General features: G+C 41.7%; 1 protein-coding gene across 2 annotated transcripts in view; it reads left to right on the top strand.

Moving 5' to 3' along the window:
- NDRG1 (N-myc downstream regulated 1) overlaps positions 1–15774 on the top strand; it is a 46515-nt gene that overhangs the window by 8438 nt on the left and 22303 nt on the right. Inside the window, exons 2-4 of one of the 2 annotated variants that reach the window (XM_068395972.1) lie at positions 31–102; positions 6807–6882; positions 9589–9624. In XM_068395972.1, the coding sequence (XP_068252073.1) occupies positions 6823–6882; positions 9589–9624 (96 nt within the window). In that variant the 5' untranslated portion in view covers positions 31–102; positions 6807–6822. The remainder of the gene's footprint in view (positions 1–30; positions 103–6806; positions 6883–9588; positions 9625–15774) is intronic. The other variant, XM_068395971.1, reaches the window with a different exon arrangement.

The following is a 15774-nucleotide window of genomic DNA, read 5'->3' as shown; positions in this document are numbered from 1 at the left end:
CCCTGAAAACCCATTTTTTTTTTTTTCCAGATGCCAGCCTGAGCTCTTATTTTCAGCTACAGCCTTCACTAAAGCATGCTGGTGGAATAGCTCACAAAGGAGGTTGAAAGGAAATAAAAGCAAATTGGTTACAAACAAACAAAAGTATCGACAGCATGCTGTGCTTGAAGAGGGATGGGTGATGGCGAGTCACAGGACTTCTGTGAACTGGAGGATACCAGGCAGCATCGTTGTTTCAGTTCCCTGATATTATTTAATTTAATGCTTTGGTTTCTGACCTTTTCTGGCTTGAAACTTTAGGTTGTTTAAGGGTTACACTTTCAAGCTTCCTTTCTGTCAGGTTATTAACATCTAGTTGCAGATTGAGATAGTCACCTATAAGCAGAGTCTAAAGAAACCCAGAGAGTCCCAAGTAGCTGAGTGTCTTCAGGCTTTGACACTTACCATAGAATGGTTTGGATTGGAAGGGACCTTTAAAGAGCATCCAGTTCCAACCCCCCTGCCGTGGGCAGGGACACCTTCCACTAGACCAGCTTGCTCAAAGCCCCATCCAATCTGGCCTTCAACACTGCCAGGGAGGAGGCACTTGCTGCTCATACTGTTTAGTCAGATGCTACTTCACTGTCAAAAGTTATCTGCTTTTTTTAAAAGGGGATGAACTTGTATGAAAACCTCTTTCTTGATTTATTGTGTGGAACTATGTCAGAGAAAATCAGTGACTCAGTACACAAAGGACCTCGTGACACCAGTGCCTGTAACAAAGAGTAGCTTAAACAGGACATGGTGTGGGCAGATGCTTAGGCATGAACTGTTTGGGATGCTTGCAAAATGAATCATTTTAAAATTAACCACAAACAGGAAGATTAGATTTGTCAAGTCTATTATAAAATATCTGAAATTTAAACCTAATGAGAGCGTGCATGGTGGACCATAACCATACGTGGGTGCTATTAGCTGATCTTCACTTCTCTCTGTTTAGTAGAGACAAGTTTTTTTTCGAGCTGCTCTTCAGTTTACAGTAACTACCATTTTTCATTTTAGGGCCAGTCAGACTAGTTTCCAGCCTTTACTGTTAATGACTGGAACAGGTCTAACTGGCCATATGTAAGGCTCAAATGCTGTTTGAGCATCACACTAACTTTCCTTGCTTCATTGTCAGAGGCCTGAGCTGCTTGGCTATTTTTCTGACCTGGAACTGACTGGAATCTTTGCTAATCAACTTCTGCAGAGCTCTGGAGACATCTTTGCTCTCTCCAGCCTTGCCTCATCCCTGTTTCTTTAACAGTACCTTCAGCTGCTACAGATGCACAAAGCCTCAAATTGCCACCCCTGTCCTTCCTACCTGCTTTGGTGCCTGAGCTCTGAAGACACTTGTGGCTTTCAAGGGATAAAGTGGAGTGATGTGGCTGGATTAGGAACACCTCCCACATGTGGTCCTGGAGCCCAAGTCTTGTGTGGTCCCTCTCTTTCCAAAGAGAGCAACACCATTGCTTGGGAGCTGTAGCCATCAGTGCCCATGGCCTTCTCCCTGCTCCTTACCATTAGACACTAATGAGTATTTAATTCCATGTGTAAAGTGATTGTTGTCCCTCCTGCTTCCTCAGCCTGTAAAGATGGAAATGCCATCAGGCTGCTCTGGTGAGGTTACCCTTCTGTGTATCGGTACTCAAAAGGAGAATAATCTCTGCTGCCAGTGTTTAAACAAGCTGCTTTGAGGAAATTGCATTCTTTATGAAACACTCAGGCAAGAGTCTTTTCCTGTTCTTTGTTTTCCATGATAGCATGTAAATAAAAACAGTTGGGTGTGAGGGCAGAGGTAAATCCTGTAGTGCTGGTAGCAGTTCCCCCAGCCCTTCATGGATGTGAGATGATCGTGCTTGATGATGCACCCTGTGGCACAAACTTGGACAACTGTATGTGTGTCTTCAGAAGAATAAAGTTTGAAACAAGGGATCTTTGAACTTGTTTAGCTTCTGTGCTTGGAATGAGTTTGGTCATGTACATTAGGATTACCTAATGTTTGGTACTTATGATTGCAACATTGCTGGTGTCCAAGGATGGATGGCCTAATGTGTGGCTTATTAGCTCCTTTGTTGGGATCCCTGTTGTGCAAAGCCAGGCTGCACATCCGTCCTGTACCCCCTGCTGCCAAAACAAGGCTCCAGAGATGACTGTCCCTCCAGTGATGAAGCAGAGGGACAGGGGATATAGTCTGAACCTTTAAGAGCAAAATCAGGCTCAGTAAAATGATTCCTGAGCTACTAGCCTTGGTTATGACACTTCCTCCAGTGGTTTTGGAGGAGTGGGTTTGAGCTGGAATGGCTACAGAAAAGCCTCTTTGCATGAAATTGGTGAATGCAGTATTGTGCAGATGACTTCACCCTTCCCCATGCCCCTCTTGCTTCCTAGAGGCTGGTTTGATGCCTTTCCTGATAGTTGGCAAAGGTAGATATGTGATCAGTTTTAAAGCATTTTGCCAGCTGCAAAGGTGCCTTAAACCTTTATTTCTTCATTATAAGTATGATTGTTTTAAAACTTAATCCTCTGAAGCAGCAATTGTAACTGATATCTGGATGCAGGGTGGTGGGTGTCACTGGGTGGAGGTGGCTTGTCCCAGAGAGGAGAACTTGGGACCTCTCAGCAGGCTGAATTGGCCAAGTGGAGTGGAAAAAAAAGTTTGTTTTTCTCCAAGTTGGCAACTTCACGCTGCTGCTTGCAGATATAAGTGAACTTTGTCTTTTGAAGACTTCTGTGAGGCAAGTGCTTTGAAATGCGTATAAAGGATCGCTTGTATGGTTATCTATTTGGGAGAGTTACGCAGTTACATTTGCTTCAAGCTACCCTGTCACATAAGGGGGGGAAGCACAAAGCACCTATTTAGAAATTATAAAATTTGTGCTGGACATGAGTGGTACAAAAACGCTTCCCCAGCGTCTTTCCCTTTGGAAAATAAGATGTTTTTTACAGCGCTGTTGGATAGCAGTGCTTTGTTTGCCAGCTCTCGTGAACAAACAGCGTGTTGTTGTGCCACCTTATCACAAGGTGGTTTCTCGATAGGAACGTTTCAGGTGTTCCTGGTGCAGAGAAGGAAAACCCAGAGTTGGAAGTGCCTGCTCTGAAAACATTGTGTGGCTCCAAGATCTGGTATCTTTCAAAAGCCACAACTTGGTACACGTTGGGCTTTTGTTCAGCAGACTTCATGGCAGTCGTGTAATCTGCTGGTCAGCACTTCCTAGTGCTGGGTTTTTCGGAAACATAGAGCGACAACTTTGAACTATTATGAAAACAGGATTGTTTTCTAAGGCTATAAAAGGCATCCATCTTGTTCTCTTTGGCACAGGTTTTTTTGGTCATTTGTAGTCAATGCTCAGAGTCCCTGAAAATCTGAAACTATCCCTTGTAAACAACTTTCTTCCACAAACACTAGCTGTGGCTTTGTTCCCTGAGCTGCTTCTTGCTGGAAAACCACAGGGGACCTGGCTTCTTTCTTTCCTTCCCTATAGCAAAACATGGAAAAATCTTTTGCACTTCTAGTCCCTATTGCAGAATTAGGTGCAACATTAAGGTGTTATTTCTGTCTTAACAGAATTTGCTGACTTGCAAAAAAAAAAAAAAAAGGCCATTTGAGTTAGATGCAATTGCATGTAGATATTTTTGACCTCCAAATATTGCAGGATTTTCCCTCTGCCATGCACAATTACTCTGTGGAGTGGTGATTACATAGACAGCTGTAATTATGAAAATATGTAACACTGTTTTTAAAATGTCACTTGCAGTTGCTTGAAACTTTGGCAAACTTGTTTTTTGCGTGTTCTTTGTGATTAAAATCTGTAAGGGGCAAAACTTACTGGAAAACCTGGAGAAAAAGACTGAATCAGTAACTGCTGGTGAATTAACTCTGTCTTAATCTTCTGACTATTTAAGTATTTCTGGTGCCTTGTTGTAAATTTGGATTACAAATTACTGGCAATGGGGTCAGTTTTGTTCCTGTCCCCATGCCTCAGGTGGTGGGGTTAAATATTCATGAAGCATTTCTCTAAAAATCAAAAAATCCACCCAGTTGCATAGCTAGCAAGAAGGATTCCAAGAATCTGAAGCTGTTTGCGCGTGCATGGCCACCAGTGGTTTTTCAGCATTAATTTTCTTGATCAGTGTGTGCCACTTCGTAGCTTCCTGCAGCATCCAGCCCTCTTGCAGGCTTTCCCACTGGAGTGTCTTTGCCCAGGGAAAAGCGCATTGAGTTAACCCATGGGGCAGAGTAAAAATGCTACTGCTGCCACTGCCAGCTCCTGGATGTTCCCATGGGCTTCACAGCCCTTCTTGAGCACCAGGTCACTTATGTAGACAGGTTGATTGGCTTAAATCAGATTTAAGTCAGGAGGTGGTAAATCACAGTTTAAAGAATCAATTTAAATTTTGTTCTGTAGTTTTATGCTTATCTTCATGAAAACTGTCAATAATTAAAATGTTTGCAGTTATGCTTAGTCAATAATTCCTAAACATTGTTTCAGCCTTTTGGCTTGATTTATGAGTACTCTTACTCATATGCTTCACTTGAGACAGCACTTAACTTCTCTTAAAAAGTGAGAAATTGATTTGTTTTAGTTAATAAATTTCCAATTATGTCCAAAGGTACCCAAAACTAACATTACATGCATTTCTCCAGCAGGCCAGAGGGTATGTAATAAACAGGCTTTGACTTTTGTATTTGTCATCTTGCTGTTAAAACAGTCTGGGTATCTCTTTTGAGAGCTGTTTCTGGGTATTCATCAGAGCTTCACAGGGAACAGCCCTCTGCCTCTGGCACCTTATCTCTGTGTGAGAACGAAAACATGCCGTTCTGCTTGACTCCCTGTTTGGAGTGATATGGGTGCTGGCCTGAGGTGCCTCTGGGTCCCAGTGCAGAAGGCACACTGCACCGGCACCACAACGACCCACTGCTCCGTCTGCCTCAGCAGTCGCCTCTCCTGGGGTTGTCGCAGGTGCTTTGGCACTTTGGCATGAAATTTCTTCACTGTTTAAGTTAAATGGCAACCTTGGTAAAGATTGTTATAACACCAGTATAGTTTAAACTGTTTAATTTTAAGATTAAAGAGGTGTCTGGCCAAACTGGAAGTAGGGGCAGGAACCTGGGGTCCATGCATTTGGGGTGGTGTGAGAGTGCTGGGGCTGAGGGTGCCACTTCGCCAAAAGATTTCCATGGGCAATATACATTGGACATATTCTATCTGGCTCCACATAAATGAAATGTAAAAAACAATTTACTCAGCTTTGCAGTCACAGAACCACAGAATGGTTAGTGTTGGAAGGGACCTCTGGAGATCATCTAGTCCAGCCCCTGCCAAAGCAGGTTCCCCTAGAGCATGTTGCACAGGGTCGCATCCAGGTGGGTTTTGAATATCTCCAGAGAAGGAGACTCCACAACCTCCCTGGGCAGCCTGTTCCAGTGCTCTGCCACCCTCAAAGTAAAGAAGTTTTTCCTCATATTCAGATGGAACTTCCCATGTTTCAGTTTGTGCCCGTTGCCCCTTGTCCTGTCACTGGGCACCACTGAGAAGAGTCTGGCCCCATCCTCTTGACACCCACCCTTAAGGTATTTGTAAGCATTGATAAAATCCCCCCTCAGTCTTCTCTTCTCCAGGCTAGACAGACCCAGCTCTCTCAGCCTCTCCTCATGAGAGATGCTCCAGTCCTCTGATCATCTTTGTAGACCTCTGCTGGACTCTCTCCAGTAGTTCCTTGTCTTTCTTGAACTGGGGGGCCCAGAACTGGACACAGTACTCCAGATGTGGTCTCACTAGGGCTGTGTAGAGGGGGAGGATAACTTTCCTTGACCTGTTGGCCACACTCTTCCTAATGCACCCCGGGATACCATTGGCCGCCTTGGCCACAAGAGCACGTTTTTGGCTCATGGTGAACTTGTTGTCCACCAGAACTCCCAGGTCTTTCTCTGCAGTGCTGCTTTCCAGCAGGTCAACCCCCAGCCTGTACTGGTGCACAGGGTTATTCCTCCCTAGGTGTAGGGCCCTTCACTTGCCTTTGTCTACAGGTTTGGCCACATTCATATTCCCAGTTAAGTTTCCCGCTGACAAGGGCTGGGTATCGTGATGCTGGTCCTTTCCTTGATCAGCACACAGCAATCTTGTTCCTTACTTTGACAGTTTTGAAAATAGTGTTATTAGATACACCTTGTTGCTGTCCACTTAAAGAAGTACTGGTTTTACTTGGTAGTGTGTGTTTGTTCAGATCAAGGAAGGTGTTTCTGTCCCAAAGAATGGTTCACATCGATCTGAGAGTAAAATGGTGCTAATGAGTGTCCAGTTTGGTTTTCTTACACTGAAGATCTGGGGGATGGAAAGGGAGCCTGCATCAAAGGGGGGGGGGGGGGGAAAAGACAAAGAATAAGATTTCAGAGACAAGTGTTCAAGCTAATTTCAGGAGAAGGTGGTTGTGCAGATTTGGCTGTGCCTCCTCTCACCTGTGAAATGACAGTGTGCATGGCTCTTTGTGCTGGTCCTTGCCCTCTTTCCTCCAGCATTCTCCATTTTGAAGCTGCCAAACTTTTTTTTGTTTGATCTTACAACCTTCACATTTCTTTAATCTCATATTGTGCAGGAGTGTGTGTATAAATAAACAAACCAGGGAGGCATTTTACAAGATATTCATAACCTTCTTGCAAAGCTCTTTTAAACTATAACCTGAGACAGTCAGTCATTGGCAGGGTTTTGGGTGGAGCAGGATCTTTATTTGTTCCTGTATTTAATCTTTGATGCAAGCTGAGAACAAATCTTTTTTCATCTTTGCAGATATCAGCTACTGACCATGTCAGAGTTCCAGGATGCTCACCTTGCAGAGGTGAAACCTCTGGTGGAGAAGGAGGAGGTAATTATTTTAGAGCTTTTTTGGGTTTATGTGTTTTATTTCAGGGCTGCTGTTGGAACTGCACATGTGTTCTTAGATTAACTCTAACATTTCATATAGAAGAACAAGTAAGAGGAGCTAGAGGTGGAATAAGAGGGTGGCTTTTTAATAATGCAAAACTGAACCCTAATTATTTGTTCTTTCTCAGTCTTTGTTTTTACTTCTCTCTAGTGCTAGTCTGGTGGTGATTTTTTTTTTGTTTTCTAAATAACAACAGCTCTGTCTTCAGCTATTTTGAATGGTTTCAGCTTGGTAGTCTCATGTAGATCCATCTTTACCTATAGACTTCTCAGTGTGGAGATACAAACCTTGCTCTGTTAGCTACCTTTCAAGGAGGGACAGAGAGCCTTTACTTTTCCTCTGGGCACATCAGGGTCCGGAGGTACGACTCTGCCCCATCTGGTCCTCTATGACTGCACTGAGCTATGAGTTGCAGCCAAACTGCTGCCAGGTCTGCAGCCGGCTGCGTGTGCAGAAGCCGCAGCCATTCCTCTGGGCTTGCAGCATAGAAACATCTTCAGCCTTTTTTTTCTCAACCCTGTTTTACTTCTTTCCATTTGTTTTTGCACCATTTTTCTTCAAAAACCTGCCCACAGTGTTTGGGTCCAGTGGCTGTTTGACTCAGTTTGATGGTAGCAATACTCTGTGCTTTGGTAAGTTCATGGAAAGTAAATCACTGTAATATGTGAAGGACCCTCTCAGCTTTTTTTTTTTTTGAATCAAAACTAAGATTTTTCTTTTCTCAATGATTGTAATTCTTGACAATGATGTATATAAATGTGTTGGGTTTTTTGTTGCTTTTTCACACTAGAACTATTCATTGCTCTATCTGCTACTTTCTTTTTTATTCCCTACCTCTTTTGTGTAAACACTTCAGAAAATAATTTCCACTTGCGACTGCAGTGAAATGGCTAGAGAAACTTTAAACACAGCTCCTTTGCCAAGGACATTGCATGAAAGCAGAGCTTGTTTGGATACCAGTGAATGCAGCACTCAAACTTTTCAGAAACTGAGAAAGATCCCTTTTTAATGCCAATATTGTTCAGTAGCAGCAAAGCAGATACTAAGCAGAAGTCCTATGGGTGCTGAAATGCCTTTGTTCAAAGTTCAGAAGTATCTTAAAGCAGTGATTAAGTTCCTGGGTTTCTGTAGCACGCAGATCAAAAGTTGGTATATTGACAATTAAACCTATATGTTTTTATTCATGATGTTACCTTAAGTTTTTTCTGTGTGAGGAAACTAGCAGAGAGTTTGGTTTCCTCTGTGGCCATTGTTAATGTAGAGTGAAGGAAGTTATTTAATATATTTTGAGAAAATGGGAAAGATAGCCCTGAAGGATGCTCAGCACATACTAAGGCTAACAGTCGCTTCCTGCCTTGTTGTGCCTAGGTTTGTTCTACATCTGAGTCTTTGTTCCTGAGCAGTGATGGGGCCTTATTTCATGTGCTGTCTAGACAGATGCCATATCTACATATTCCTTTCATCTCTAGACCCCACTGGAACACCAGTGTATGAAATTAGCTATGTTTAAAAGGTCATGAGACCAACAGTATCATGAGATTTTTTTTTAAAAAAAAACAACAAACAAACAAACAAAAAACAACAACAACAAAAACTAAACAAAAACAAAAAAAAACCCACACAGATTGTCTAAAGCTAGAGCTGTGTAAAATGACTTCCAGAAGCTCAGTCAGCTCTTTAGGCACCTGTTTGTATGTACAAGATGTTGCCTCATTGCCTAAAGATCATGGCTCTAGAGTCCTGTCATAATTATGGGTTGGACTGCAATGCTTTGAGGTCTGCCATCTGAGACGGTACTGCTCAAGACAGCAGCTGTATTGCTTCTGATGTCTTCCATCCTTAATTTACGTGGGCTTCTGGGACTGTGTGACTCCCTGCCTGGATCCTAAGCTTTTTATCTCTGTACTTTTTCAAGCTTTGGCTTCTCTGTCGTACCCTGCAGCATAGCAAGTGTTGGTTTGGCTGCTCTTCCCTCTGTTTTCAGCCCACCAGTGGAAATATGAGCTTGACTTCTTCCTTGTCTTTTAATAAAAGGAGGTGACTGTAAGACACTTCTTCCTTTGAAGCTGAGCCTTTTAGACTATTGGAGATGGGGAGGATGTCACATTACTCCTTTTTCTGATGGAGATCCTCAACAGACAGAGGAGCTTGTCAGTAGTAGCAATGGCTGGTCACAGGTTGGAATGGACCTCTCCATGTCCAGACAGCCTCCTAAACATAACAAGGCCTATTTTTAGCTAGGATAAAACCGTTCCCACCTTTCACATCATCTAAGCAAATTTCAGTAATGACTGTTTAACCGAGTTGCAAGTGCTCGGTGCATGCTCAAACAAGGGCTTTCCATCCCAGGCGGGACTGAGGTGGGCTGTTGGCTGTCCCATGGCTACAATAAGCAATGGAGAAAAGTTCAGTGTTTTACTGCTTCAACTTGTCGAGTGATTTAGTAACTGAAAATGTGCTAGCTTTTGTGCTTTATTTTGCTAGTCTATAATATAATATTTTACTGCTTTTGTGTTCTCCATGAAGATTAGTGAGTAAGAGCTCTTGGGTGAATATTGATGTTCAGCAAGAGAGCAAGAATGTCCCAGTGCAGATTTCTGTAGCTGCTAAAGTTACTTGCATTAATGCTTTAAAATCTCTTCACAGGCTATCACTCGCCTCCTTCCAGACTTTGATGTTCAGGCAAGTAAAGCTATTCTTCTCTTTTTTTTTTTTTGGTAAAAGGGGAAACTGAATTGACATTTGAGAAAACAGCAAAATGTGATCAGAAATGACTGACTGCTCACCAGAAATACTGTTACTGTGGGAGAGGGGTCTGAATGGGGCTCTGACATACCGATGTGAAGGGGACTGCGGGAGGTCTTTTCAGACTGAAGCTGAGAAAGTTTCATCCAAAAGAGGTGGCTGGGTTGCAAACAGCTCTATTCGTGCTAAAGAGAATGAGATTCTTCAGCAGTGGCAGTGAAAGAAAAATATTCCCCTCCCACATGGACACACACTTTTCCCAATTAATTTGCTTTTATCAGTGAAGTGCATGCTTTTCCTCAGAGGAAATGTCCCTCTTGATGTATCCCATTATGCCATTGAAAGTTTCCAAAAGATGCCTGAAGCCTGTGGAGCAGTGGAAGGTGCTAAGCTATCAATTTTGGCCCTGATAAGAGTGATGGTAATTTCAATATGTGTATTTACAGCCAGAACATAGGAGCTCATAAAGCGCACTGCTAGGTCAAATGGTTGTTCACGTGTCATGCTTTTGAGAGGTGACTTTAGAATCACAGAATAATTTGGGTTGGAAGGGACCTTTAAAGATGATCTCATCCAACCCCCCTGCAGTGAGCAGGGACATCTTCAACTAGATCAGGTTGCTCAGAGCCCTTTCTGACTTGACCTTGGATGTTTCCAGGGATGGGGCATCTACCACTTCTCTGGGCAACCCGTGCCGATGTCTCACCACCCTCAGCGTAAAAAATTTCTTCCTTATATCTAGCCTAAATCTACCCTCTTTTAGTTTAAAACCATTACCCTTTGTCCTATCACAACAGGCCCTGCTAAAAAGTTTGTCCCCATCTTTCTTACAGTCCCCCTTTAAGCACTGAAAGGCTGCAATAAGGTCTCCCCGGAGCCTTCTCTTCTCCAGGCTGAACAACCCCAACTCTCTCAGCCTTTCTACATAGGAGAGGTGCTTCAGCCCTCTGATTATTTTTGTGGCCCTCCTCTGGACCTGCTGTAACAGACTTTGTGACTCTCTTAGCCCCCCTTGTATATTATTTTATTGCCATTTGGGATTCTGACTGAGAAGTTTGTTCTTGATGGTTCTTAAGCTGGAGAGACTAAGGAAATGTACGGCTGTTGGAGTCAAGCTGGGTTGAACTGGGAGGGAGACCAGGGAGCTTGTGCCTGCCCTGACAAAAAGAGTGAGTGGTGACTTCCCATCACTGAGGACAGGAAGGAGTATGTGTTGGGAAAAGAGGCTCGCTGGGTGTCTTATATTTATCAAGGAGGTGTAGGGAGGGAGGTCGTGCAGGAATAAGGAAAGCTATTAAATTGTTCTAGTCTCTTGAATGTGCAGGTGGAGGTCCTTGGAGGAAATAACTCTTCCATACGTTGTGGCATGTTGCACTTTATTTGCACCTGTCCTTATTTTTATTCAGTGCTGTGCAAATGGTTAAAAATCCAGCACAAACTCAGCAGTCTTTTCCCTGTAAATGGAGACAGTTATCTCAAACATCTTATCTTTCAATGGCTCTTACTTCTGTAGTAGAACTGTAGTTTACATTAATCCTGCATCTTCCCCCTCATCCTTTCTAATGATGAAATTCTACTGCCTGAAGTCTTGATAAATGGAAGTCAAAGTTGTCACCATGTGGCTTCCTGCAGGACTGTGCACAGCATGGCAGAAACTTTCTGTTTGGGTCCAGATTGATCACTTGGTCTAAATAATTCTGAATCCCAGATTAAGTTTGCTAACAGGAACACTGCAGTATTTGGATTAAGAATCCAGAAGTGGCACATATTTAATTTCTATTCTTGGAATAAGTTTGCTTGGTTTGTAAACTGTGTGTGTATATATAGGTTTTTTAACTTGCAAGATCAAATTCTCTAAGCCTTTTTGTTTTTTTTCCCCATGTTTTGGATTAACTGTCACTAATCCAGACCAGTGGTTCTTGTCATTTAGCCCTGTTCTGCCAGCTCTTGCTTTTTTAATGATCCTTTTTTCTTCAAGTTTAATCTTTAGTTGCTCTAGTTCAGGAAGTAAAAATGTGGAAGAACAGTCTCAATTCGTTATGTTAAGAACTGCTGCTGCAAAGGAGGCTTAGCTTTGGTCCTTAAAAACCACAAGTACCCTGCCTATGTGTCTTTAAGTTCTTCTGTGATTGACTTATGAAAAAAAGGTGATTTGGAGCTGTTAAGAGAGCCTTGATTACTCAATTCGTTAGAGAAGTTCATGTGTGGTCCTGGAGGACCCAGGTCACTCAAGACTGACACTGGAGCTCATGTGTGCTCTTAATGAGCAGCCTGTCCCATGAACCACACTTGGGAGGAGGGTGGACCTGGGAAGGGAAGGAGGTGATCAGCACTTGGCAGGATGGAGCTTCTTATTTAGTGCCTGTGTATGGATGTGGGTGTCCACCTTGCAACTTGCTCCATCCTTTCATGGACAAGGTATGCAGTGTTCGGTTAATAACTTTATTTCTGCCACTAATGAAAAGTAGTGACTACCTGTGAAGTGTGTTGGTTCCAAGAATAAATTGTATCTAGTTATTCAGATTTGGAAAGAGATAGACTCTTATTTCATATGCTGTTTTAGACACACTGGAGTTGAACAAACTTTTCCATTTTTGAAGTAAGCCACTGTATAGTGCAATGGCACCCTTCTGAAAGCACACATTGCAAAACATATATGTGGTTATTCTCTGGAGGAAAGCCTTTGTGGAGTTGCTAGGGGATGGCCAAGACAAGAGATGGAAGGACTGACAGCTCTGAACTACCTCTAGTCAGCACTGTATGTCTGTCTGTGGCACCTACCTGAAAATTTAAGTGAAGGTAAAAAAAAAGGTAACTGCCTTCCAAGAAAGAGAGTGTTCCTGACCAAACCTGTTTTAGCACAATTAATGATAAACTAGTGCAGGGCAGCGTGCCCTGTACTGCTTTATGTTGGCTTAATGCCAGACACATTTTAATTGTATTTCCAGTTTGATGTATTTGCCTATTCTCTAGCTTGGTGGCATTGGAGCTGATGGAGACCTGGCTCCTTGTCACTGTATATGTTCCCTTAGCTTTGTCTCAGAAGTGAGCACTCCATCAGGAGACTGCGTTCTTAATAACTAAGCAAAACTCAGTTAATAAAACTCTTAATAACTCTTGATAACTAAGCAAAACTTCTGCACTGAAGTTTTTGTTACTGGCTTCCACCTTAGCAGAGTCACATCTACATCTAAAATCATCATACTTATTAATGTACCCAACTCACAACCTGAATTAGGGAACTTTTTTCTTAATATCGCTAATCAAAAATAGAAATATTAACAAACAAAAAAGAGAGAAAAATACCTGGAAAGGTGGACACTGGGGGTTTTAGGAAAACATAAGATGAATTGAAATAACTATTTTAGAGTAGAAAAAGCTAGGGCAAAAATGCTAAATAACTTCAGGGCAAAGGGGATTTGAAACCCAGCATTGCAATACCACGTTAAAAGCTTCCATATTATTGATCTTCAAGATACTGAAAAAAAGAAGTGAAAAATAGCATATGCAGATATTAGTATATTAAATTTCTTAAGTAATATGAACTTAAAATATACTGTCCCCTAGCAATTTAAAAGCAACTTAAATCCTCTTTGAAAGTTCTGAAGCTTTTCCCTCAGTTCCGAAGTAAGAGAGGTGTATTTAACAGGCATAATATTATAAATGAAAATAAAAGCATGACATGGTAATTGAGGATTAAGTAAATTTGAAAGCTTTAAAATAATCTTGATGGAATGCAATATTTTACTTAAAATATAAAATATGGCATTTTTAATAAAATGTGATCTGTGTGTGTGGTTTTCCTTTTTAGATATCTAAATCATTTTGGTTGCATATCCCATACTTCAGAAAACAACCACCTGTTTGTAAACATGTTCCTCAATCCATGTATTCCTTAGCCAGGGTGGAGAGGGGAAGGAGTAAATGAACTCGCTTGTGTTATGGACTTAGAAATTGCCTCCCTCTTCTAATCTCATGGCAAAATGTCAAAAATGTCACTTGGCCTCTCCCAAAAAAAAAATCTACTTTGAAATGGATCTGCTCCTTCAAACTAATATAGCCTCCCTTCAATTGCACTATCAAAAGTATTTTCTTGTGTGTTTTTAGGGCACTAAGATACAACTGCAGCTCTGTTAAAGTGAGAGATGTGAACAGATGGTGTGTTTGTCTTTATCCTTCTATCGGATTAGTGTACCTTGGATTTTTTTTCCAAGATAGCGTTTTAATACAAATCAGTTGGTGAAGAGCCTCTTACTATAACGTTGACGTTGATTGGGATGTTCTGCCATCTGTTTTCAGTGCTCTGCATTTTGAAAACATCCATCTCTACATCATGTAGACAAATCTCTTGATCTTTAATAGGATGAATAGGGATGTGAAGTTGTTGATTTGATGTCACGGAAGAAAATGGTTTGAATCGATTGGTGTTTAGGGGAACCTTTTGGGTGTTCACTGTTAAGAATTTGCGCTAATGGAAAATAGCACAACCTTCTTGAATTAGGGGAGTCTTACTGTGAGGATAATGAGGAATTAAACCAGTTGTTAAACTGACTGATTTATGCCAGTAATTAGCAGTATGGTCACCTGTTGTCTCTGAACTATTTTTAGTTGACACTGAGTTTGAACTAGACTCAAGCTTCCAGTTCCACAAGAATTAGCTGTGGAGGTCAGTGGGATGTGCAGGTTCAAGGGTCTGGCTTTATCTACCATGGACAGATTTTTTTTTTCTTTCATGCACAAAGGAGGGAGATCCCAAATCTTGAAAGGTGATCCCTCCTAAGAAAACACATTCTAGGTTTTAAGTGCTGTTACTGGAAGGATCTAGCAATAAAAATCTGATTATATGAAATGCCTATTAGTCTCTAATGGAGGAGGAAATCATTTCCATATTCCACACTCCACAGGAGGTGTGCTACACAATATAGCTTACTCTCATTTCTGGTGTTAAGGTTGCCAAACTATTGATTTTTATGCTTTGCATTGAAAATTATCTAAGTACAGAAGGAAGGTAGAATGTGGGAAATATTAATTGCTATTATTATTGCTATCTATTGCTACTGCAAATCTCTTCTGGAGTATTGCATAGTGAATATACCTACAATACCCTATTTTCTGCCAAAAATGAAGCGTACATTAGTATGACTGATGTAGGAATACTTTAGACTAAATGTTGCTTATCAACTTGGAAAATACTGGATTTCAGACTTTTAAAGTTCTTGTGTTTGTTGTTGTGGGGAATCATTCTGACTCTACACTATTTTTTCAGTGTTTTGTATTCTCACTGGAAACTTTAGTCCTGGCTTTTAGGAAAGAACTTGCTTCTGATTTAATTTAGAATAAGTTTGGGGTGTTCTAGCATTTGAGATAATAAAACCTGAAATGAAGCTAAACTTACCAAAACCTGGTGGAAACAGCAACAGGAAAGACTGTACTAATTCCCAGGTTGGAAATTTGGCACTTCGTATGTTGTGTGGCAGAGAATTAGTTAATAGAGCTCAGACATCAAAGATTAAGTACTTCTCCTGGTCAAACCTCACTTCAAATCCTATTTACGAATGACGTCATCATGAATTAGTCTGTTTTGGTGTTTCTAGCTGGGCATTATGGGAGTCATAAGCCTATGCAGGATAGCAGCTTGTCTATATAACCCCATTTCCTACTTCGACGAAGTAGAAACCAACTGCTGTCCTCTGTCTGACTTGCTGGATTTATCACCCTGCCTAAAGATGGTGCTGAATATGGAAGACACAGCTTACCTGCTAAATAATGCAGTGAGTATGCAGAGGAGTGAATCTCTAAGGAGACATAAAGGCTGAAAATTAGTGTTTCAGTGGAGTGTAGTTCAGATAGCAGTGATGCTCAGCTTGTCCAATGTACAAGTTGGGAGGGAGGATCTTGATTCATTTCTGTAATTGTAAGTTAAAACTGATATAAATATGAAGAAAAACTTCTTTACTTTGAGAGTGACAGAGCACTGGAACAGGCTGCCCAGGGAGGTTGTGGAGTCTCCTTGTCTGGAGATATTCAAAACCTGCCTGGATACGACTCTGTGCAATGTGCTCTAGGGGAACCTGCTTTGGCAGGCGG

The sequence above is a fragment of the Nyctibius grandis genome, chromosome 3, assembly GCF_013368605.1.
Source record: "Nyctibius grandis isolate bNycGra1 chromosome 3, bNycGra1.pri, whole genome shotgun sequence".
Taxonomy (NCBI): Eukaryota; Metazoa; Chordata; class Aves; order Nyctibiiformes; family Nyctibiidae; genus Nyctibius; species Nyctibius grandis.
The sequence above is the reverse complement of the archived record's forward strand: the minus strand, read 5'-3'. Positions and strand labels throughout refer to the sequence as shown.